At 45.6% G+C, this 23,334-nt stretch overlaps 1 protein-coding gene across 23 annotated transcripts in view; it reads left to right on the forward strand.

Annotated features, from left to right (window-relative positions):
- Positions 1-23,334, forward strand: part of TRRAP (transformation/transcription domain associated protein) — a 171,456-nt gene that overhangs the window by 58,477 nt on the left and 89,645 nt on the right. For 16 of the 23 annotated variants that reach the window (XR_010158594.1, XR_010158595.1, XR_010158596.1 and 13 more), the window contains 17 exons: positions 438-534; positions 2,014-2,135; positions 2,508-2,678; positions 7,816-7,884; positions 10,614-10,667; positions 10,797-10,817; positions 13,095-13,214; positions 13,446-13,565; positions 14,296-14,460; positions 14,539-14,720; positions 14,943-15,141; positions 15,760-15,888; positions 18,039-18,305; positions 19,971-20,177; positions 21,020-21,178; positions 21,273-21,407; positions 22,854-22,964. Coding sequence is in view for 17 of the 23 variants with exons in the window: in XM_009453677.4 (XP_009451952.1) it covers positions 438-534; positions 2,014-2,135; positions 2,508-2,678; positions 7,816-7,884; positions 10,614-10,667; positions 10,797-10,817; positions 13,095-13,214; positions 13,446-13,565; positions 14,296-14,460; positions 14,539-14,720; positions 14,943-15,141; positions 15,760-15,888; positions 18,039-18,305; positions 19,971-20,177; positions 21,020-21,178; positions 21,273-21,407; positions 22,854-22,964 (2,328 nt within the window). In the remaining 6 variants the exon portion in view is untranslated. The remainder of the gene's footprint in view (positions 1-437; positions 535-2,013; positions 2,136-2,507; positions 2,679-7,815; positions 7,885-10,613; positions 10,668-10,796; positions 10,818-13,094; positions 13,215-13,445; positions 13,566-14,295; positions 14,461-14,538; positions 14,721-14,942; positions 15,142-15,759; positions 15,889-18,038; positions 18,306-19,970; positions 20,178-21,019; positions 21,179-21,272; positions 21,408-22,853; positions 22,965-23,334) is intronic. The other 7 variants (XM_009453683.4, XM_009453688.4, XM_009453686.5 and 4 more) reach the window with 2 other exon arrangements.

The raw sequence follows: 23,334 nt of genomic DNA on the forward strand, positions 1-23,334 counted from the left end.
AAAAAAAAGTGTGTTCACTTAAATATTTGAATTATAGCCCATCTGTTTCTTGAACACTTGTCTGAGGCCCTGGGGAGGCTGATCTGAACCAGGAAGAGACGGCCCTGCCATCATGGGATTTGCAGTTAGATAAAGTAACCCCCTGTTTTGAGGGACAAAAAAACGTGATGGTATCAGAGTGGGTGAGAAAAAAACATGATGGTATCAGAGTGGGTGAGAAAGTGTCTAAGAATTCTTTCCACTAATGAAGTAAACTGAGTTTTGCCTTAAAGAGGCTCGGTCATACTTTGATACTTAAAATCTTTAGGATTTGAGCTTAGTTTGTCAGTTGTTAATTGTGTTGCAGTGTGTGGAAGATTGCTGTGTTCTGTTATTTGCAAGGTTATTATGTCTTCACAGGAAGAGTGGGCTAAATGAAATTGTTTTATCTTTTGCAGCTGTTGAATTTGTGTGAGGCTGAAGACTCAGCTTTAACAAAACTGCCCTGTTATAAAAGCCTTCCATCACTCGTACCTTTACGAATTGCGGCATTAAGTAAGTTAATGAAAATCTACGGGGTATAAAAGTGAAAGGAGACTGACCACAGGAGGTCTATAGAAAAAAAAAGTGGCCTTTTGTTGTTATCTAATTTTTATGACTTTTTGTAGTCTTTTTAAGATGGGATCAAAAAATTATTTTTGTATGTTTATCAAACTGTGTAATGAGATGCCATAAAATTACATGTGTTGTTAGGATTGAAGTAATTTTGTGCTTTATATTAAAGTCTGTTGTTGTTTTATGAATCAGACGTTCTGGTTTAAAAGGATTGTCGTATCATTCATATGGTGCCAGAATCAGAGTGTATATATAGTAAGGGACATGACAGCCTTAGAAGCTTTTCAATGACTCAAGCATTTGTTAATCCTGCAGTCTCTAGGTTTTCACTGGGAAACCTCAGTTATCATTGTCAAGCACAGGAATGATGCAAAGTGTAGGAAAATAGACTAGATCTGTATTGGCTGAGATAGAAACAATCATTTTCTTTCTAGTGGGGAGTGAAGGTGAATACCCAGTACAAACTTTTTTAGTTGACTCTCTCTTGCTTTGTTGATTTTTATGCTCTTAATAACATATTTCCAGAATCTTTCTTGAGTTAGAGGTGGAGAGCTTAGAGGCAGACCATAATACCTGAGCTAGAAGATGGGGTGGAGTGTTCCAGACAGTGCAAGCCAAAGCCAACAGGGGGACCAGGGGTGACTGGCAGCTTTCTTCTTCTCTTGGGGTCCCTTCTTTGGGGAACTCTCCTGTGCCTCCTTCCTGTTAGCCATTGTGGGTGCTACTTTTGCTAGAATGAATGTTACCTGTCACCTGACATAGAAGGTTGAGGTGTGTCTCCTTCCCTAAGAATATTTGCCTTTTGAAAGTCTTAAAGCCTTTCACCCTCAAAGCTGGGTAGTGAAGAAAGGCTGGGCTGTGTGTGTCTGTCCCCTGCATTGCCTGTCACTGGAGGGCCAGAGACCGTGCCATCAGCCTTGTTCAGATGGGACTGTCCTGGATCCAGCCACCCCATCACCCTATGAAGGTGTCCTGGGATAGGGGTGTCAGTGGGGTCTCTCTTCTTCCCCCTCAAGCCTTCTTCTTCTCATCTGAAGACGTAAGATTTATCATGGCTTTTCTGGCAGGCTGGACTTCACTCTTAGATTATACTCAACATGTGGATGGAAGACCATGTGTACTTTTGTCTTTCTCAGGGCCAAACACTAGGAAAGAGGGCTCGTGGTTCATATTTTTTGCTGGTTGGTAGGAGCCTTTGGGAAAGAAAATTCAGCTGGGGGCGTGGCTCACAGCTGTAATCCTAGCACTGGGGAGGCCAGGGCAGGAGAATCCCTTGAGGCCAGGAGTTAGAGATGAACCTAGGCAACATAGCAAGACACCTTCTCTACCAAATAATAATAATAAATAAATATAGAGAAGAAAATTATTTGGGCATCTTTCCAGTTAATAATGGAATTGTCTTGATTTCTCTCCCTGAAGATGCACTTGCTGCCTGCAATTACCTTCCACAGTCCAGGGAGAAAATCATCGCTGCACTCTTCAAAGCCCTGAATTCCACCAATAGTGAGCTCCAAGAGGCTGGAGAAGCCTGTATGAGAAAGGTGAGTGTGTGTGCGTGCGTGTATGCGCACGCGTGTGTGTGCGCACATGTGTGTGTACTCTGCATTAAGAGTTCTTCCTGTTTATTGCTATATAAACAGTGTATGCCTAAAAGGCGTTATGCATGTGGTTATTACACACTAAACTGTAATAAGAATATACCTGTTTCATAGTCATACTGAGTTTTTTAAAATATTAAACAGTAAAGATAAGTCTCCGTCATTTCGTCATAAATTTCTGAAATAGTATATGATTAATATTCCATCTTCCTAAAGGAGAACGGAAACTTGCAGCTAAGGTTGAAGATGAGTTCTGTTCTGTTATGAAGTGTCCTCAGTTGTCTATTTTTCTTTACAACTATTCTTTTTTAATAGTTTTTAGAAGGTGCTACCATAGAAGTCGATCAAATCCACACACATATGCGACCTTTGCTGATGATGCTGGGAGATTACCGGAGCTTGACGCTGAATGTTGTGAATCGCCTGACTTCGGTCACGAGGCTCTTCCCAAATTCCTTCAATGATAAATTTTGTGATCAGATGATGGTAAGCCAAATGCATTTAAACGCTCTATAACAAACTTTTAAAAAATTAAATTATTTTAAAAATAAATAATGCAGCTGGGCACAGTGGTTCACGCCTGTAATCCCAGCACTTTGGGAGGCCGAGGTGGGTGGATCGCTTGCAGTTGGGAGTTCGAGACCAGACTGGCCAACATGGTGAAACCCCTCTCTACTAAAAATACACAAATTAGCCTGGTGTGGCAGCGTGCATCTGTAATCCCAGCTACTTAGGGAGGCTGAGGCAGGAGAATCACTTGAATCTGGGAGACAGAGGTCGCAGTGAGCCAAGATTGTGCCACTGCACTCCAGCCTGGGCAACGAGTGAAACTCCATCTCAAAAAAAGAAAATTAGCCAGGCCTAGTGGCACGTGCCTGTGGTCCCAGCTTCTTGGCTTGGAGGCTGAGGTGGGAGGATCACCTGAGCATGGGAGGCAAAGGTTGCAGTGAGCCGAGATGGCATCACTGCACCCCAGTCTGGGTGACAGAGCAAGACCCTGCCTCAAAAAATATATAAATAAAAATAATGCATTCAGATGGCTTAAAATTGAAAAGGCGTAAAAGGATGTACTGCAGAAAGCCTCCCTCCCACCCTGTCCTCCAGCTACCCAGTCCCCTCCCTGAGACAGCCAGGGTTAAGACTTTGTTGTGTATCCTTTTAGAGATGTTTTATATATGTAAGAGGACATATGTGTATATATTTTTTCCTATAAAAGGAGGTACAATATATATATACACAGTCCTTGCTTTTCCCATTTAACAGCCATCATTTCATATCAGTACCTGAAGTACTTCATTCTGCTTTATGGCTGCAGAATACCCCATGACATGAACTTGCCATAATTTATTTAACCATGGCCTCACTGGTGAACATTTAGATTGTTCCCAGGCTTTTCATTATATACCATGATGCACTGAAAGACTTGTTCATAATTTCACATGCTTTTATCTGTGGTGTACATTTCTAGTTGTAGAATTTCTGGATCAAAAGAATGTATGCATTTTAATCTTTCAACACCTTGTCAAATTGCTCTCCAAAGAAATTTTTACCAATATACACTCCTACAAAATAGATAAGTGTGCCTTCTTTCATACAGTCTTGGGTGAGAACATTGGAAGTCCTTTGGGTTTTTAGAATTACCAGAGAAATAATTATGCAGGAAAAAAACCCATTTGACAGTGTTTAAAATTGAAATGTAAGCGGATGGAGGATTTCATCTGTTAGCTTTCTTTTGCATTCAATTTTGCTTCTGGTAAATGGATTTATAAATAATAAACAGGATTTCATGGTCCACCACTGCAAACATGAATGTATTTTTCATGCTTATGTTTCCCAAGTAGCCTTTGACCATTTGACGTTTTAAGATACTGGAGCTACTTTTTTATTTTTGGTGTACCTTTCCCCCAACTATAAACAGGAGTTTATATCTACTGATGGACAGATAAGGTAGAGATTGCATTATGTAGAGAGAGATATTGCAGGTATGGATACATTGTGTGTGATACAGTGTATCACAGTGCACAGATACATTGTATTTATCTACACATGGAATGTAGAGAAATCTCTCATATATGAAAGACACATAGCTTTTTACCTCATCTGTATGCTAGTTTCTTCATATCTACAAGTACCTAAATAATAATGACCCAAATACTAAAATTGTAAGTTATGCCCTAATAATACACTATAATTGAAAAACAAAGTATAATATGGAAGTGAATTTTCCAAATTGGGGACTTTCGCCTTAAGCTTCCAAATATATGTAATACACATACACACCTATCAGTTTCCATATATTCCATATATTCACAAGAGTGGCTAAAATAAATATATAAAGTTACGTCACTTCCTAATCAGAGCTCATCCAATAAACACTTTATCTTACATCCTGTATTACGGCTGAGGTGCTTTCACACACGAGGCCCATGAGCTCTATGCATGTGTCCAAATGTCCTAATGCTTTTGTGTATGTCTCCTCTTGAAAAGTCGTCTGTCATTTTTTGCTGCCTTTGTATGCTTGCCTGAAGCAGCTTTGGTTTGTTTATTTTTATTTTTATTTTTATTTTTGAGACAGAGTATGGCTCTGTTGCCCAGGCTGGAGTGCAGTGGTGTGATCTCGTCTCATTCCTACCTCTGCCTCCCGGGTTCAAGTGATTCTCCTGCCTCAGCCTCCCAAGTAACTGGGATTACAGGTGTCCGCCACCACACCCAGCTAATTTTTTGTATTTTTAATAGAGACTGGGTTTTCACCGTGTTGGCCAGGCTGGTGTTGAACTCCTGACCTCAAGTGATCCACCTGCCTTGACCTCCTGAAGTGCTGGGATTACAGATGTGAGCCATTGTGCCTGGCCTGTTTGTTTGTTTATTTATGAGACAGAGTCTCACTCTGTCACCCAGACTGGAGTACAGTGGCGCGATCTCGGCTCACTGGAACCTCTGCCACCTGGGCTCAAGTGATTCTCCTGCCTCAGCCTCCCAAGTAGCTGGGATTATAGGCACCTGCCACCATGCCCAGCTAATTTTTTGTATTTTTAGTAGAGACGGGGCTTCGTCATGTTGGCCAGGCTGGTCTTAAACTCCTGACCTCATGTGAACCACTGCGCCTGGCCCAGCCTGTTTATTTTTAGTCCCCAGTCTAACCCTTCAGACCTGCTGTGAGCTGGGAATTCATTCAGTGAACATTGTTACCCAGATTCTTTTTTAGTGCAGTACGAAGACAGCTGCCTTAACGTCTGTAGTTTCTGACCAAGGCCAGTGTTCTTTATGCCTAAAATAAATCACATGGGTTTTGTGTTAATGGTTCATTTAGGTGAATTTTTTCCTCCCTTTTCTGCTCTCTGAGTGGTTCAAACTGGAGGAGTTTGCATCCAGACGTTTTCATCCAGCATCCACCTGGACTGAGTCCAGCCTGGACTTAACGTTGACGGTGCCTTTGCGCTTAGTGGCAGAGGTCTTCCTGAATTACACCTGCCTGCTGTGCTCTGCCAAAGGCAGTGGTAAGGGACACACTTGTCCCTACTTAATCATGTTCTTCAGAACCAAGTTCAGTCACTGCTGGAGCTCTTGTTTTCCCTCATAAGCCTTCGAGTTTAATAGCTCAAGCCATCAGCAGAATTTTAAGAGCCAAGGCACCTTACTTTTAGGGTGTGCATTCATGAAAACAGCCCTGAAAATTTACCTTTCTTTAAGAGTTTTAGCTCTTACATTTAGGTCTTTGGCCCATTTTGAGTTCATTTTTGTGTATGGCATTAGATAATGGTCCAACTTCATTCTTTTGCATATGATGTTCAGTTTCCTTAAGATTGAGTTACCTGACATATGATTATTAAGTCTTTTATGTGGTTCGTTGGTTTTTCTGTTTGAGACAGGGCCTTGCTCTGTGTCCCAGGCTGGAGTGCAGTGGCATGATCATAGCTCACTGCAACCTCCATCTCCTGGGTTCAAGCAATCCTCCCACCTCAGCCTCCTCAGCAGCTGAGATTACGGGCATGTGCCACCATGCCCGGCTAGTTTTTGCGTTTTTGGTACAGACCAGGTCACACCATGTTGGCCTGGCTGATCTAAAACTTCTGACCTCAGTTGATCTGTACACCTCCCAAAGTGCTGGGATTACAGGAGTGAGCTACCGCGCCTGGCCATGTGCTTGGTTGGCTTGAATATTTCCTCATCAAACTAAAGATGAATTTTATATACCCATTAGTGTCATTTTATTCCTTTGGGAAAAAAAGAATGGTGATGTGGCTGGCTGTTGTCTACCCCTTTAATTCTGTTACTCTCATTTACATCTTTGTGTAAGGAGCCATTCTGGTAAGGAGTAGGGTTCATGAATTTCTGTTCTGGTGATTAATATCTTTCAGGGAATGTTGTTGGTAAAATGTTGAGTGCTTTGAAGAAATGTGTATTATTGTATGCATTTCTCAATGCCAGTGTTTCCTGGAACACTGACTCCGCACGATGTCGGTGTTTCATGAAGACCAGTTCATTGGCTACGTAAGGTTGGGAAACGCGGCTTCTCAAAGTTTGACATGGACTGTAAGGACATTAAAGGCTCAGAGAAGGCTTGTCTTAGAGAAGAGTTTTTAAGATGTCCAAACCATTGTTCCCCATTCCTGTTTTACCATGGAAACCTTTTTAAAGCAGCTTGCTAACTTTCTGTAGGACTTCGGTGTTCTGAAGGCAGGTTTGAACAACGCAGGGTAATAAATATGCAACTGTTATTGAATGCTCTTCTTGTGGTTTTAGCTTTAAGGCCTGGGCATTTGTCTGCCTGGTTTTGCTGGACACAGAGGCTGGAGCCTGGCTACCGGGTGCATGGGTTAAGCTAAAGTCTGGGGTCTCTTCCCATACACTTAAATGCAGAGTCTCTTGCTGAAGCATGGCCCTCATTCTGCAGAGGGAATTGCGGCCCTATGGCACTCACTTGCACAGTCCCTGACCAAGTGGGGTCCACATCTATCTCACCAGCCCCTTCCCTAGGGTCCCCATTGTGCCCACTGCTCCCCAGCCGCGTGGCCACCATTCCTTCTGTGCTGTCAGGGCCTTTGCCCTCCTCTTCTCTCTGCCCTTCTGCTTCTGGCATTCCTGCCTTCTCTAGTCCCATCCTCACTCAGCAGGAGGACCCCGACCCCCTCCTTTCTCGTCCAGAGCTGGTTCCTGTCTTCCTCTTACAACACCGTAATTGTAGCTACACACAGCAGGCACCTTTATGTTTACCTTTTTCCTCATCAGACCACGGGCTCCGCAAGGAGAGGGACATCATGACAGGGATGATGTCGGCCGTTCATGTCTCTACTGTGACACCCAGTGTGGGAGCCGACACTTCCAAGCACTCAGTGAACAGCTAGGAAACAAGTTAACTGGAAGTAAAATGGCAGGGCCTGGTATTGGAACACCCGGGAGTCAGGGCGTTTCCTTCTGTGTCAGAGCAAGGCAGCCTTTTTATTTTGAAACATGAACAAATGCCAGTTATTCTCATCACTAGTTAGATGGTTGCGCTGTTTTAATAATGGAAACACTGTAGTTCTCACACTAAACACGATGGAAATGAATGATTACATAGGAGTTTCCACCAGTGGAATGCACCTACTGTGAAGTTGTGTCTCAGGATATGTTTTTCCAACAGCAACATCTGCGCAAGTGGATGGAAGTGGTGGTGATCACCCACAAAGGGGGCCAGAGGAGCGACGGAAACGTGAGTGACTTGTTTGTTTCTGGGAAGGGCACCAGCCGCCATGCTGGGTCAGTGCTAATGCCGGGACAGTGCTTTCATTAAAATGCCGGTCAGAAACCTAGTTTGACGTGATTGTAGTCCTTGTAAATTGTTAAACACATTTGATTGGTATTCTGTTTTGCTTATCTTTTCTCTTAATTGCTAAACATTCCTTTTTATGTTTCTTTAAAATCTCCCCTTTGGTTCACTTTAATATGACTCTTCTGTTGAGAATTCTGGGGGGCTTGAATGTTAGTATTTCAATTTTACCAGCTCTGCTTTAAACAGTGTATTTTCTAGCCTGTCCTTGGCAGCTGCTGTCTACATGGTGGTGCGTTCCTCAGCTATTGTTTCCATTGCTTTCCATCACGGGGTGGTCGGTAAATGTGTTTAATCATTATTGCCTGATAAAACCAACTGGACTGAAAGCTTTGAGGGGAATGTAAAAAGGAATCCCATAAATACCGGCACGTGTGTTTTCAAGGTCTGCGTCATCCACCCCAATTGTTTGCCCAGTTATATGACTGGCCCTTCAAAGCACATTTGTATGGTTTTAAAGGAAAACCACTTCAGCTAAATCTTTTAAAGTGTCTAATGTGGGTCATTAAAGACTTTGTCTCTTAAGAATGCATGCTTTCTGCTGTTTTAAATCTAATATTATTTGTATGTGTTTATTTTTTACAGTTTTTGTTTTTAACTTGCTGTCCTCGCAGTGGAATTGCCTTTTCCATGAGTTTCATAATCCCAGTGAAACATGACAACAGTATTCCTGTTAGGGACTTCCTTATAGTTCTTCAGAGGCATAATTAACGTGGCTTTTTGTCCTCGTGTGCCTTTGCTGGATGTGTTCCATCCTAACTTGGATTTTTCTTTTCTGGCTTTATTATGCTTTGTTTTGACCATTGTGTGTCAAGGTGTTTTGTTTATGTAAGTCTTGTTTCCTACTGCTTCTAAACAGCCAAGTAAGCAAAACTAAACCAGGATTTTTTTAAAGAAGTGATATGCCACGCATGACCCTGTTAAAGGTTTGCTATTTATATATGCAGAAGAGAATCAGGAACTCTTCGTGGAGGAGAGCAGAGTATATTAATGAGCCCAGGCTCCTGGGATGAGGTGCAGGTGTCTCTGTGCTGCTCTCCCTCTCTCATCTGTTAGGTACTTTTGCTTTACATTTTATATTTGTTTTTATAGTAAGCTATTAATTTTCTGGAACTCAGTCAGTTCTAGAATAAACATTTAAAAAAAACCTAGTGGGTAGATGAACAACCTCATTTGAATCAAAAAGATTTAATATAAAGTCCTTAAAGTGGCCTAGTAAAAAAAAATAAAATATTTCATAAAAGTTAGCAGATTATTTGGAGGTGGGGGTGCAGTTGTATAGGGGATGGAGTCGTGGATACTGGGAAGTCCTCGAGCTCCTCCTGGAACATTTTTATCCTGTGATTGTATTACCTGACCATCCAGGGAGGGTCCAGCTCCGTGAGGTTGGCCGCTTGTCTGAAACTCAGAGGCTATGGTGTTTGGCGGCTTGTCTGAAACTCAGAGGCCATGGTGTTTGGGGGCCCAGAGACAACAACAGGGCCATGGCTTCATCACCTAAGCCTGGGGCCAGGCCACTGTTCAGCTCTTGAACTCTGACCATATTTTAATCTTGGAAAGTAGTTAGTTCCTGTTTGGTGGAATCCCCAAATGACAGTGTTCCGTTGAGACACTATAATTGAAGATATGCTAGATCGTTGACTAAAGAAATAAGTCAAAGCTGCCCTCGAGCATTTTTTTTTTTTTTTTCTTTGAGACGGAGCCTCTGTCACCCAGGCTGGAGTGCAATAGCACAGTCTTGGCTCACTGGAGCCTCCACCTCCTGGGTTCAAGCGATTCTCCTCCCTCAGCCTCCCAAGTAGCTGGGATTACAGGCGCCTGACACCACATCCAGCTCATTTTTCTATTTTTAGTAGAGATGGGGTTTCACTTTGTTGGCCAGGCTGGTCTTGAACTCCTGACCTCAGGTGATCCACCTGCTTTGGCCTCCCAAAGTGCTGGGATTACAGGCGTGAGTGACAGTGGCCAGCCTGCCCTGAAGCTTTGGATACCCCTTTGATCAGAGTTCTGCCCCATCACTGTGTTTAGGAAGCTTCCCTTTTTAACCATGAGCTTGCAGGGGAGAACGCGTGACCACTTGTTATGTGTATGCACACATACATGTGTGCACACACACCCCCACACAGAGCTAGTTTTAGGAAGACTGCTTCTTTACATGATAACCCAGCTGTCCATTGGGTGCGGTGATGGCCTAAACCACCTGGACCTCTTCTGACTGTAGCCGGGAAAGAGGTTTTTGTTATTTTTTATTATCTTAGCCCTTCATATAAAATTTGTTCACTCTACAAAAGACTTTTTAAAAATGTACTTGCATACAACAAGGTCTTCCAGTTTCTCCCCTTTCACAAGAATCCTGAAACCCTATTTTGAAAACGTGCTGTAGGGAAGAATTCCACTGTTAGACACTCTCTGTCAGATGGGCCGTGTTTTGACATCGAAGGTGAAAGTGTGCTTTTTGCTGTTGAGCATTTGTTAATTACTGTGTGCTTTCTGATAATTTGTGTCTTTACTGTCTTGTTAACCCCAATAACCCTTACTGTGTTTGAGTATATGGGAAGTTTTTATGTAAATAACATAAATAGAAAAAAGATGATTTTCCTCCCCATCCTCAGGAAAGCATTTCCGAGTGCGGGAGATGTCCCTTGTCTCCATTCTGTCAGTTTGAGGTGAGAACAACCTATTAACAGTCAGTTTCTGACTTGCAATGTGAAGAACAGTTTACCTTTTCTTTTCTTTTCTTTTCTTTTTACCTTTCTGTTGCCTTTTTTCATGCTGTAATTTTTGTTTTGGTTCAGCCTGCCATGGAAGGGGTAGAGGTGAGAACTTGAGCGGAGCTACAGGAGGGGGTTGTTGTCGTTGCTGGTTTTGCTGTGACTCGTTAGCTGTGTCGTGGTTCTGTACTGGACAGAGTGCGTTGTGCCCTTGAGTGCAGTGACCTGTATTGTCTGTCTGTGGCAGAGTTGTATCAGTATCATTGCTGTGAACTGTCTGATGCCAAGCATGTTTTCTATTAGGATGTTTTAAGCAAGACTCTTAAGTTCATGTGAGAATTGCAGTGTCTCAATTATATTCAAGATTGAATTAGATTTTGTGTTCGTAACCTCTATCTGAATACACATAGCTAGCAACCTCCTGAGAGGAAACTCACGCAGAGTATATTGTGCCTGCTAGAAGTGGGAGGAATTACATATTCTTTCACACTACTGACTGCCCTGAATTTAAAACCTTACAGCTTGTCCCACTCACCCACCCAGTCCCCTTCATCTCCCTCTTGCGTGCACACACACCACACATGCACACACACCGATGCACTCACAACACACGGGCACACAGACCACATGTGCACTCACACCACACATGCACACACACCACACATGCACACACACCAGTGCACTCACAACATACATGCACTCACACCACACATGCACACACACCACACGCGCACACAACACATATGCACACACACCACACATGCACACACACCACACATGCACACACAACACACATGCACACACAACACACATAACACACATACCACACATACACACACACACTGATGCACTCACAACATTGTGCAGCGTTGCACACACCCCGAGCTTTCCCTCTTGTGTAAAATGGGGATGATGGCATCTGTTACTCCTGCCTCCCAGCGGTGTTGCAAAGACCCAGAGAAGGGGTTTCTGTGACAGTGCTTTGAAAATGAAAAAGCAGATTGTAAAAGTACCATTTTAGAACATTATAATTTCAGGATAGAACTTACTCTTCCTAAGCCTTGCAGATTCTGGGGAAGAGAATTGTAGGGGGCATGGAGCTGGCCTTGAGCCCATTTTCCTCATTTTGTCTCCATCTCCTGCTTTGCCTTTTGGTGTAAAGAGAAATTCTGAAAAGTCTCTCAGGTGCTGCTGGGAGTGGGGCCCTTCCTGATCTGTGCTATCATCCCCATCTTACCCCGAGGATCGCAGCGCACACAGCGCAGCACGGCACATTGGAACGTGTCCCTCCCTTGTGGCCATGGAGAATTCCTTTGAATGACAGGAGCAAAACTGGAAAGTGAGAAGGGAAAGCTGGAGCAACAGCAGCCCACCCCTGAGCTGTGAGACAGTAGAACATGCAGCACCCTTGGCATTTCACACATCTTTGATTTAATTCAGCGGAGCAGTTTGTCAGCTTTATTTTTAGGCCTGGTTGACAAATACTTAGTACCAGGATCAGTTGTTTATATACATTGATATTTAATTTCCAGGGTAAATAGTTAATTTTTTGAAGAACTTTCTCTGCTAGGGTTTTTTTTGCTTGTTTGTTTGTGTGGTTTTTTTTTTTCTTTTCTTTTCTTTTCTTTTTTTTTGAGACCGGATCTCATTCTGTTGCCCAGGCTGGAGTGCAGTGGCACGATCTCAGCTCACTGTAACCTCCGCCTCCTGGTTTCAAGCAGTTCTCCTGCCTCAGCCTCTGGAGTAGCTGGGACTACAGGCGCCCGCCACCACGCTCGGCTAACTTTTGTATTTTTAGTAGAGACGGGGTTTCGCCATGTTGGCCAGGCTGGTCTCGAACTCCTGACCTCAGGTGATCCACCCGCCTCAGCCTCCCAAAAGTGCTGGGATTACAGGCATGAGCTACCACACTGGCCACTGCTAGGTTTTGAGGGCAAGAGACATCTGTGCCCTTAGAACTTCGTGTGTTGAGAGGACCTCGTGATACCTTGGCAAAGTAGGGCATCCTCACCCTGCTCTGGCCCCAGGTGGAATCATCCCTGCTTCTGTGAGGGGACTATTATGGCAGCCTGGTAAGGTCACCTTTACCACTTGTGAGCATGCATGACAGCAAACAGCACGATCACATCAGGTGTACACCGTCGGCCCCTCCACACCCCTACAATGGACAGGAATGCTGAAGGCCACAGGCAGTCAGTTTCCTTAGGACACAGCACAGTTAGAACCTAAGGCTGGTAAGTTGTGGCTTTTACATGTGAACCCTTCGCTTCACTGCCTAGCCTAGCCAACATAGTTAGACTATAGTAGGGTCTGTAGTGACGTTGACCTCTGTCACTTGCAAAATTAATTGACCTGTTTATAATTTCTGGTTTTCTTGATCAGGAAATGAAGATTTGCTCAGCAATTATAAACCTTTTTCATCTGATCCCGGCTGCTCCTCAGACACTGGTGAAGCCTTTGCTAGAGGTTGTCATGAAAACGGAGCGGGCGATGCTGATCGAGGTAAGGGCCACACTGAAGGCTGCTTCTCGCTCTGCCACCCTCCGGTGCTTATAGCGTCCTCACTTGATCGTATTTTCAATGGACAGATGGAACAGCATAAAGATGTTTGATGTCAACATTTGCTTGTGGGTGTTCATGCACTCCAGTAACAAGGGACCTTGTTAGGTAGACAGAGCCTCAAGCTCTGAGAAGAGGAAGTTGTGAGATGCAGCATTCCCACATGTTTTGCAGGCGGGGAGTCCATTCCGAGAGCCCCTGATCAAGTTCCTGACTCGACATCCCTCGCAGACAGTGGAGCTGTTCATGATGGAAGCCACACTGAACGATCCCCAGTGGAGCAGAATGTTTATGGTAAGAGCTGTGAGCAGCTGGAGTCAGGGGTCCCTTCAAATGCTTGTGAGCTGTCGTGCTCTGAAATGTTCAGTTCATATTTCACTTCAGTGTCCTGGCTGCTTTTTTCTCAGATCCATTTGAATATTGGAAACAGCATTGCTGTTTGGTTGTGTCTGTGAAACGTGCAGGTCTAGGAACCACTCTTTATAGGACTTTGGTGGTGGTAGCAAATAAATGTTCTGCCAGGATTATAAAATCATAAAGTATGATTATTATTTAAAAGTATTTTCTAAGGGCCCACACCTGTAATCCCAGCACTTTGGGAAACTGAGGCAGGTGGTTTACTTGAGCCCAGGAGTTTGAGACCAGCATGGGCAACAGAGTGAGACCTTGTCTTTACAAAAAATATGAAAATTAGCAGGGCACGGTGGCACATGCCTGTAGTCCCAGCTCCTCAGGAGCTTGAGGTGGGAGGATTGCTTGAGTTCGGAGTTGGAGGCTGCAGTGAGCTATGATTTTACCACTGCACTTCAGCCTGGGCAACAGACCCAAGACTCTGTCTCTTTTTAAAAAGAAAAAAAAAAAAGCATCTTTTTAAAAAGCATGCGTGTGGTGCTTTTTTGGTAAGCCTTCTTTGAGAGATTTAGAAAGATTTTTAAAAGATTTAGAAAGATTTAACATTCATATCCTCTAACTTTCTGTGAGTTTGATTAGCTTAAAACGGCTTTTCTATTTGTTTTGCTTTCAGAGTTTTTTAAAACACAAAGATGCCAGACCTCTGCGGGATGTGCTGGCTGCCAACCCCAACAGGTTCATCACCCTGCTGCTGCCGGGGGGTGCCCAGACGGCCGTGCGCCCCGGTTCGCCCAGCACCAGCACCATGCGCCTGGACCTCCAGTTCCAGGCCATCAAGGTAGCGCCCCTTCCTCCAGCCCCCAATGCCCAGGGGTTTAATCGAGACGTGGTTCCCTAATTATCTCTTCTTTGACAGATCATAAGCATTATAGTGAAAAACGATGACTCCTGGCTGGCCAGCCAGCACTCTCTGGTGAGCCAGTTGCGACGTGTGTGGGTGAGTGAGAACTTCCAAGAGAGGCACCGCAAGGAGAACATGGCAGCCACCAACTGGAAGGAGCCCAAGCTGCTGGCCTACTGCCTGCTGAACTACTGCAAGTGGGTGCCTCCTCCCGCCCTGCCCCACGGGACCGGCTCTGTCCCTAAAGCTCAGCCAGAGCCTCCTTCTACTCTGTACAAGGCTGTGGTCATTGGATGCGTGCAGTCGGATTGGTTGTGGAGAATGGGCTGTGTCTCTGAGCTGTTTAAAGGCAAGTCAGAGGCGTAGTTGTTAATGAAATTTGCTCTAAGTTAACCTGTCTTCTTCTTTTGACCCTCCAGAAGGAATTACGGAGATATAGAATTGCTGTTCCAGCTGCTCCGAGCCTTTACTGGTCGTTTTCTCTGCAACATGACATTCTTAAAAGAGTATATGGAGGAAGAGATTCCCAAAAATTACAGCATTGCTCAGAAACGTGCCCTGTTCTTTCGCTTTGTAGACTTCAACGACCCCAACTTCGGAGATGAATTAAAAGCTAAAGTGAGTCCCACTCTTATGCTGTAGAAGGGTATGGGTATTTGGTCTGGTTTTCTAGGGAACTTTGGGCCCTTTTCTTTTTTTGCTGTGTCACTCTTGAATAAATAGTAGAGTGAGCCAGGTGCTGTGGCATGTGCCTGTAATCCCAGGTACTCAGGAGGCCACAGCAGGAGGATTGCTTGAGCTCAGGAGTTGGAGGCTGCACCGAGCTATAATTGCACCACTGCATCCCAGCATGGGTGACACAATGAGACTCTGTCTCAAGAAAAAAATAAAATTAGTGGGCTGGGCTGTAGGTGAGAAAGTGCCGTTGCTGAGGAGCGTCAGGTGCATGCAGGAGTGACCCAGTGTTGAAGGGTGGTTTGTTAATTGCCTTGTTTTTAGAAAATGGCTTGTTTGACGTGAAAAGAATAAACCAGGCTGACATCTCTTTTCCACAAGTTTTTAACCTACCTTTCTAGTTGCTCTTTGCATAGGAGTCAAGGTTGGTAGTCACACCCTGGGTTGAGTTCCAACTTGATGGTGTGCTAAGGCCAAGACTAGCTGTTCTTCCCGTCTTACTCAAGAAACAAACAGCATGGCTTTGTTTTTCTCCTTCTTTATTTAAATTTTTTTTTGTAGGTTCTGCAGCATATCTTGAATCCTGCTTTCTTGTACAGCTTTGAGAAGGGGGAAGGAGAGCAGCTCTTGGGACCTCCCAATCCAGAAGGAGATAACCCAGAAAGCATCACCAGTGTGTTTATTACCAAGGTGGTATCACTATGTGTGTGGGTGTGAGAAGTAGCCTGGCATGTGGATGAACATCTGTGTGTGTGTGTGTGTGTGTGTGTGTGTGTTAAGGGGGTTCATTGAAATAAGTTTGTTCCCCCAACACGTTTATTTTTCATGATTGTGTTAGTTTTTAGCAGACCGTCACCTTACAATTCTTATTAGTGAGTTTTTGAAGGCAGCCTTACTTTGGAATGAATTAACTTTCCCACATTAATAGATTTAGTCAGAAATGGAATAGATCTCAATGAAAATTCATATAGCAGTTATTTTGTGAAAACCCCTGTTGCCGGTCAGCAGAGTTTCTGTGTTCTATTTTCATCTTCAGTTTTACAAAAGACTCTCCTAACAGCCAGTGAGCATATGAGACTGCCTGCAGTAGCTGCTGTGACTCCTCCTTTTCCAGTGAATGAAACCCTGTGGTGGCCGTAGTCCAGTCTGAAATGAGCTCGGTTTTAATATCTCTGTGCTTTACAGTTTGTGTTAGAGAGGGCTTTTTGAATTAAATGCCTGCATCGTGTTATTTCCCCAAGGCTTACTGTATTGATCTTCACTGTTAAAGGCTGTGTTTGCCCTGAGATTCTCACACTGAGTGTTTGTTGGAATGCTGAGTGATGGCGTTCCTCATCAGAAATACAGATTGCTGGTTTTCTTATCCATTTTGTCCTGAGATCAAGGCAGAGGGGACTGTTGTTTCCATTGGCAGATTCTTGGACCTTACATAGTCTTTGTCCTTTCAGCCGGGCTTCCTTCCTGCAGTGTTGACATTCCACCCTATGATCAGAGTGAGCCCAAGGGTTTATTCTTGGTCCCCGTACTGATATTTGCCTTATTCTGGGCAAGTGTAGGGAGATGGGGTCCAGACAGGACCCCTTCCCCTTTGTTACCTTCTCCAGGCTGTGTCTCCTGGGTCAGATGCTGCTGTGGGGATTCTGAACGTCAGGATGAGGAGAAAAGGAGCTGGCAGGCTGGAGGCTGTGGATGCAGGTGTGGGCCTGCCAAGAAGCAGTACACCTGGGGAAGAGAGGACCTTGGGGCTAAAAGGGACCTTGATAAAAACATGATTATAGTGGAAGACTTCAGTCTGTCTGTTTTTCAGAATTATTAAGACCTGGTAGACAGACAGTGGTTAGGATACTTAGTTGAATTGAATGATGCTGCCATTATACTTGATTTAATAGAGATGCATAGAATATTCCTCAAAGAAGGCACATTTTTTTCTTATGTCCATGAAACACTTAAAAAATCTGTCAGATGCTTTCAAAACTGCAACAATTTTTTGAAAGTAGACATTTTTCCAGGTCACATTTTCTGATCATAATGCAGAAAAATGAGGAGTAGACAAAAGTTGACCAGGAAAAAACATCTCAACTACTTGGAAATTAAGAAACTCAGTCCTAAATCACCTCGAATCAAAGAGGTCTTCTTTTCCACCTCACCCTCCTCCAGCCCCTGCATCCTGACTCTTAAGCCTGCCCTATTTTAAATGTTGAATTTGGTGAATTTCTAATCCATTTGTAAACCAAAAAGTATCTGAGACGGATCTCAATCAATTTAGAAATTTATTTTGCCAAAGTTAAGGATGTGTCCGGGAGAGACGTTTGTGCCTTTCTCTAAAAATGGTTTTGAGGGCTTCAGTATTTGAAGGGGAAGAGTGGGCTGAAGGGGAAAGGGGGAAGGTGTGGTCATCCACATGTTGCCAAAGATGTGGAGCAGGTAGGGGAAGAGTCAGTTCTGTGTTCATCTCACGCTCAGTAAGTCAGCACTTTACGTAAGATAAGGTGAACGTGGGGCCGTCACCTGTGCAGATCGTTAACCTTTCATCTGTAGCTCTCCTTAGGAACGAAAGGAGCCAGTTTCTTGCATGACTCAGCTTTCAGCTTAATTTTTTCCACTGGGCAGAGCAAATTGGGGTCCTGGGGTTTTTTTCTCCTTTCACATATATGTGAAGGAAAATGGATAGGATGTTATTGATAACCTCCTTGTAAAACTTCATGTTACATTGTGTGTGTGTGTGTGTGTGTGTGTGTGTGTGTGTGTGTGTGTTTTTAAGGCTTAAACCTGTTGTATGACCCTCAGTCAGTAACCCAGTTCACAACTGGAAATGAGTCCTTCCTGCTGTCTCTGCACAGGTCCTGGACCCCGAGAAGCAGGCGGACATGCTGGACTCGCTGCGGATCTACCTGCTGCAGTACGCCACGCTGCTGGTGGAGCACGCCCCCCACCACATCCATGACAACAACAAGAACCGCAACAGCAAGCTGCGCCGCCTCATGACCTTCGCCTGGCCCTGCCTGCTCTCCAAGGCCTGCGTGGACCCGGCCTGCAAGTACAGCGGACACTTGCTCCTGGCGCACATTATCGCCAAATTCGCCATACACAAGAAGATCGTCCTGCAGGTATTTTGCAAGCCCCTCCTGTCCGCCGACATCAGCGTGAATCTCACATGGTGCACTTGGCTCCCTGGTGCAGTCTCAGCCTCTCCTGTTGTCTTTTCCCAATACCAATAAAAACCATGAAAACACAGACACTGTATGATTCCACTTAGAAGACCATAGGGCACTCAAATTCAGAGAGACAGAAAGTAGAATAGAGATTGCGGGGGTTGGGGAGAGGGGGTGGGGAGCGAGTATTGAATGGTGCAGAGTTTCCGCCTGGGAAGATGCAAACATTCCGGAGATGATGGGGCTCATGGCTGCACACAGTGTGAAGGTGCTGAGCGCCACTGGGCTGTGCACCCAAAAATGGGTAAGATGGTACATTCTGTGTTATGTGTGCTTTACCACAGTGAAAGGAAATTTGTGGGGAAAACACCCCACACTGTGAGCCCTCCCATGACTGTCCACGTTCTCCCTTCCTCCCCCATTCCCACTCTGCTCTCTCGTTCCTCAACAGCTTTGCTTTTAAAAGGAAAAGGTCACCCTTTTCCATCTCAAGCTTCTCTGTCCATTGCATTCTGGCTTCTGACTCTGACATTCCATGGCAGATGTTATAATATTCAAGGGCCCCAGCCCACTTCTCTTAGCCAAAGACAATAGGCACTTTTGGATCCGTATCTCATGAGCTTGTTGCTGTGCAGCTGGTATTGAGCGCCTCTTCCTGGAGTCCCTCGGTGGTTTGGGCTCTGAGGTTGGGCACCCCGGGTTTGAGGCTGGTATTGAGCGCTTCTTCCTGGAGTCCCTCAGTGGTTTGGGCTCTGAGGTTGGGCACCCCGGGTTTGAGTGTTGTTTCTTCCGCTCACACGGTCCATGCCCTTTGGCAAGTTAATGTCTCCGTGTGAGAATTAAATGTAATACTCCACTCGAGCATGCGGCATTATTTAATCACTGATAGTTCTTCTGTGAGACCGTCTTTGACAGCTTTCCCCTGACATCTTTCTCTTGTGAACCTCTGTGGTGTTGAACTCTGCACCCCAATCAAGCCAGAGGTCTCTCACATCCCCTCCCATGGGCCCTTGAGCTAGAACTCCAGCCTCGGGGCTGCCCTGCCCTCCCCCAGTTGTCTCAGAGACAAACACTTGAGAACTCTGTGACCTTCTCTGCTCCTCCCCACTGCCCAGGCACCAGCAGGTTCTGCAGCTTCTAACACCCACCCCGTCCCCTCTACCCTCAGAACTGGTCTTCTCTGTGTTCCTATGACCTCACATCGGGGCCTCACCTCTCACTTGAGTAACTGCAGCTGCCGCTTCTCAGCGCCTCTCTTGTTGGCCCTGTTCACTTTATTTCCCATCCTGCAGTCGGAGGGAGATGAGCCATGTACCTCCCTAACTCGCTGCTGGTTAGGCGGGACATGGGATCCCTGCAGGGAGCTTGGTCTTACCTGTCTGCATGTCCTGGCCTAGTTCAGCACGGGCACGTAGTAGGTGCATTATAAATACTAGAATGAATGTATTAATTGGTCAAAACTTAACAGAAAGCAACTAAGTTGTTTCCTAATAAGAAAGTCCTAAGAAGTTTTTAAAAAATTGTTTTGGAAAAGTAGCATGTCTTGACACCAAGGGATTGTCTTCTTATTTCTTAAAGCCTTCCTTCTCATCCTCCATAAACGTCTCTTCCCTGTTTTAGGTTTTTCATAGTCTCCTCAAGGCTCATGCAATGGAAGCTCGAGCGATCGTCAGACAGGCGATGGCCATTCTGACCCCGGCGGTGCCGGCCAGGATGGAGGACGGGCACCAGATGCTGACCCACTGGACCCGGAAGATCATTGTGGAGGAGGGGCACACCGTCCCGCAGCTGGTCCACATTCTGCACCTGATAGTGCAACACTTCAAGGTGTGTAGGAGGGACGGTGGGCTGTGGGGCGCGCGTCTTCAGGCATTCGCTTTGAACCTTTACCTTGTCTTGTTCTGCAATAATCAGGTGGTCGTTCATCTTTTAGTAAGGCTACTTCTGGTTCATTGATTAGTTTGTGTATGTGTGTATGGCTTTATCAGCATGGAAATTGCTGTAATATAGAGAATATGTCACAGGTGTGTGTGTCTTTGTGTCTAAGGCTACATTTCTGTCGTAAGTACTGTGCCCAGTTAACCCTTGTATGCTGCTAAGTTTGCACCTTAAGGTGGGAGATAGTCCTCATTGACTCTAGATTTCCATCACCTGCCTTGGAAAGTTATTCATGTTGCTGGCACCTCCTTCTCTGGCCAAATTACCCTTTTTGTGGGATTTATTTATATGTAAATGTTTCTTGTAGATTTGGGGTAGAGGAGAAAGGATTGAGTTGAAAGCAAATTCTTTTATAGTCACCTCTTAGAGGAACTTTGCTTTTGGGTATGTCTTAAACTTTTACAATGTCAAGTTCTGCAGTTTGATACATGTGATTAGACTCACCTTCCTGTCTGAAGAGAATTTGATTTTTCAAGACTGAAGTATACTATTGTAATGGGATGTAATGGGATGTAGTTGGGGTGGGGGAGGGTGATAAACACATACATAAGGCAGTGAGAATTTCCTCGGTCAGGTTAGGATTCAGAATTCTTGAGCATCAAGTTGGGCTGTGTGTGTATGTTGGGGCTGAGAGGCATGTCGGGTGTGTGTGTGTGCACGTGCGCACACGTGCATGCGCTGTGGGACCAAGGTCCCGTGTTCCCGGCGTGATGCCGGCCCTGCGTCCGCAGGTATACTACCCGGTACGGCACCACTTGGTGCAGCACATGGTGAGCGCCATGCAGAGGCTGGGCTTCACGCCCAGTGTCACCATCGAGCAGAGGCGGCTGGCCGTGGACCTGTCTGAAGTCGTCATCAAGTGGGAGCTGCAGAGGATCAAGGACCAGCAGGTAGGGGTGTCAGCCTCAGGGGTGCCCCGATGGTCTTCCTTTGACTTCTCCCTAGAAATCAGTCAGTAAAACCAAGTGCCTGTGTGTTTTTAAGCCGGATTCAGATATGGACCCAAATTCCAGTGGAGAAGGAGTCAATTCTGTCTCATCCTCCATTAAGAGAGGCCTGTCCGTGGATTCTGCCCAGGAAGTGAAACGCTTTAGGACGGCCACCGGAGCCATCAGTGCAGTAAGATCATGTGCCTCTGTATGGGTGCTGTGCATTCTGCTGGGAGTTGGTTCGTTTATTCCCTATATTTAGAATGTGAGCTCGGTGCTCAGCTGCATTCAGGAGAGGCAGCTGGGAACAGCCACGGTCACCAGATTGAAACTCCAGGACATGTCACTCATGCAAGGGGTTCCCAGGTCACCAGACATGCTTGCCTCTGCGTTCAGTTCATACCATTAAAGTTCTGTCGATGATGGTTGATTACTTGCAGAAAGGCATCTAGAGAAACTCTTTGAAGTAAGGAGTTGATTAAGAACATGTGCCCGTACTGAGATCAGTTTCTGAAAAGGACATGTGTTCTGTTTCACGAGGCAGCCACCAAGAGGGTCCTGGGTATTGCCCCCTGTGGAGTGGTGGCCCTAGGAGCCCTGAGTCTGACCCCAGCTGGTGTCATGGACCTGCTGGCTTGTGGACGCAGGCCTGGCCACCCTACTTCTGGCTTCGTAGGCCTGAGGCTGAGCTCTTCTCCCACCCTCACCATCCCCCATCTTATGTGGCACCCATGTCTGCCCTCGGCTTCTATTAGAAACCTGGCACTGTCTGCACTTTGTCCATTGGCCTCTCTCCACACATCTGGTCCGGAGCAAGTCTCACTCTGCCGCAAATAACCCATCCCTGCCTTCACACTGTGGTCCCAGTCTCTGTCACCCCTCACAGTAACCAGATGGGAGCTGCTCAACTGCCTCCCTGTTCTCTCTTTCGCTGTTCCTCTCTCCGCCTCCACTTTTATTCCCTCTTGATTTTTCACAAAGCAGTCAGACTTCCACAAAAGTTTCCTTTTGCATCTTGAATCAGGGGAAGCTGGGTGAAGGGTACGTGAGACCTCCACAGTGTTTTTGTAGAAATCTCTTGTGGATCTTACAATCCTTTGGAAGTAAAAAGTTGAATCAAGTCAGGTTGCCATTCCCCTTGCTTGAGCCCTCGCATTGACTGTGGCCTCCAGGGCCCGGGTGACCAGGCCCTGCTGATGGCTCTTGGCCCCCAGCACTGTCTCAGTGCTCGGCCATGCAGGCCATCCCTCTGCTCTCAATGCACCCCTGGTTCTGGCCCTGTGCTCACTCAGGATGTGTCCCCTGGCCTTTTCCCTCCACTGGGAGCTGTCTCTCTTCTTTTTTCTCATGGCCGACTTCGTCTCAACCTAAAGACCTCCCGTGATGTCGTCTTGGGCCTCGCACTTTTGTTCCCCATCACATGAGCCACTATTTTGTTGACTAGCCATCTGCCCTCCTGCTGGCTGTGTCGACTTCACCAGGGCAGAGACCACATCTGTCTTTGGTATCCCCAGCGCCCAGAGCTGCCTCTGTCCCCGGGAGGTACCGCATACCCATTAGCTGGGTGAAAAGTCAAGCCTGGGTTGGAAATTAGTGTTGCGATTCTCTTCCTGCCTGAAAGGAGGTCCTTTTCCAGGTCTTTGGGAGGAGCCAGTCGCTACCTGGAGCAGACTCTCTCCTCGCCAAGCCCATTGACAAGCAGCACACAGACACTGTGGTGAACTTCCTTATCCGCGTGGCCTGTCAGGTACGGGATCCGAGTGCCCTGCGTTAGGGCTTCTGCAGACCAGAGGCTGCTGACTAACACCCCAGGAGGTTATCTGTGGCAATTTCGTCAAAAAAGATACAGACAAACCAAGGTCTGCCAGCTGGTTCTGTCATTTTCATATCAACTGCACTTGATTTTGTGGCAGGTTAACATTTCCAAAATCTACGTGTGTCTTATAATTGATATAATTTTTTTGGTTTTTTTTTTTTGAGATGGAGTCTCGCTTTGTTGCCCAGGCTGGAGTGCAGTGGTGCGATCTTGGCTCACTGCAGCCTCAACTCAGGTTCAAGCGATTCTCGTCCCTCAGCCTCCTGAGTTGCTGGGATTACAGGCACGTGCCACCACACCC

This window comes from Pan troglodytes, chromosome 6 (assembly GCF_028858775.2).
Source record: "Pan troglodytes isolate AG18354 chromosome 6, NHGRI_mPanTro3-v2.0_pri, whole genome shotgun sequence".
Classification (NCBI taxonomy): Eukaryota; Metazoa; Chordata; class Mammalia; order Primates; family Hominidae; genus Pan; species Pan troglodytes.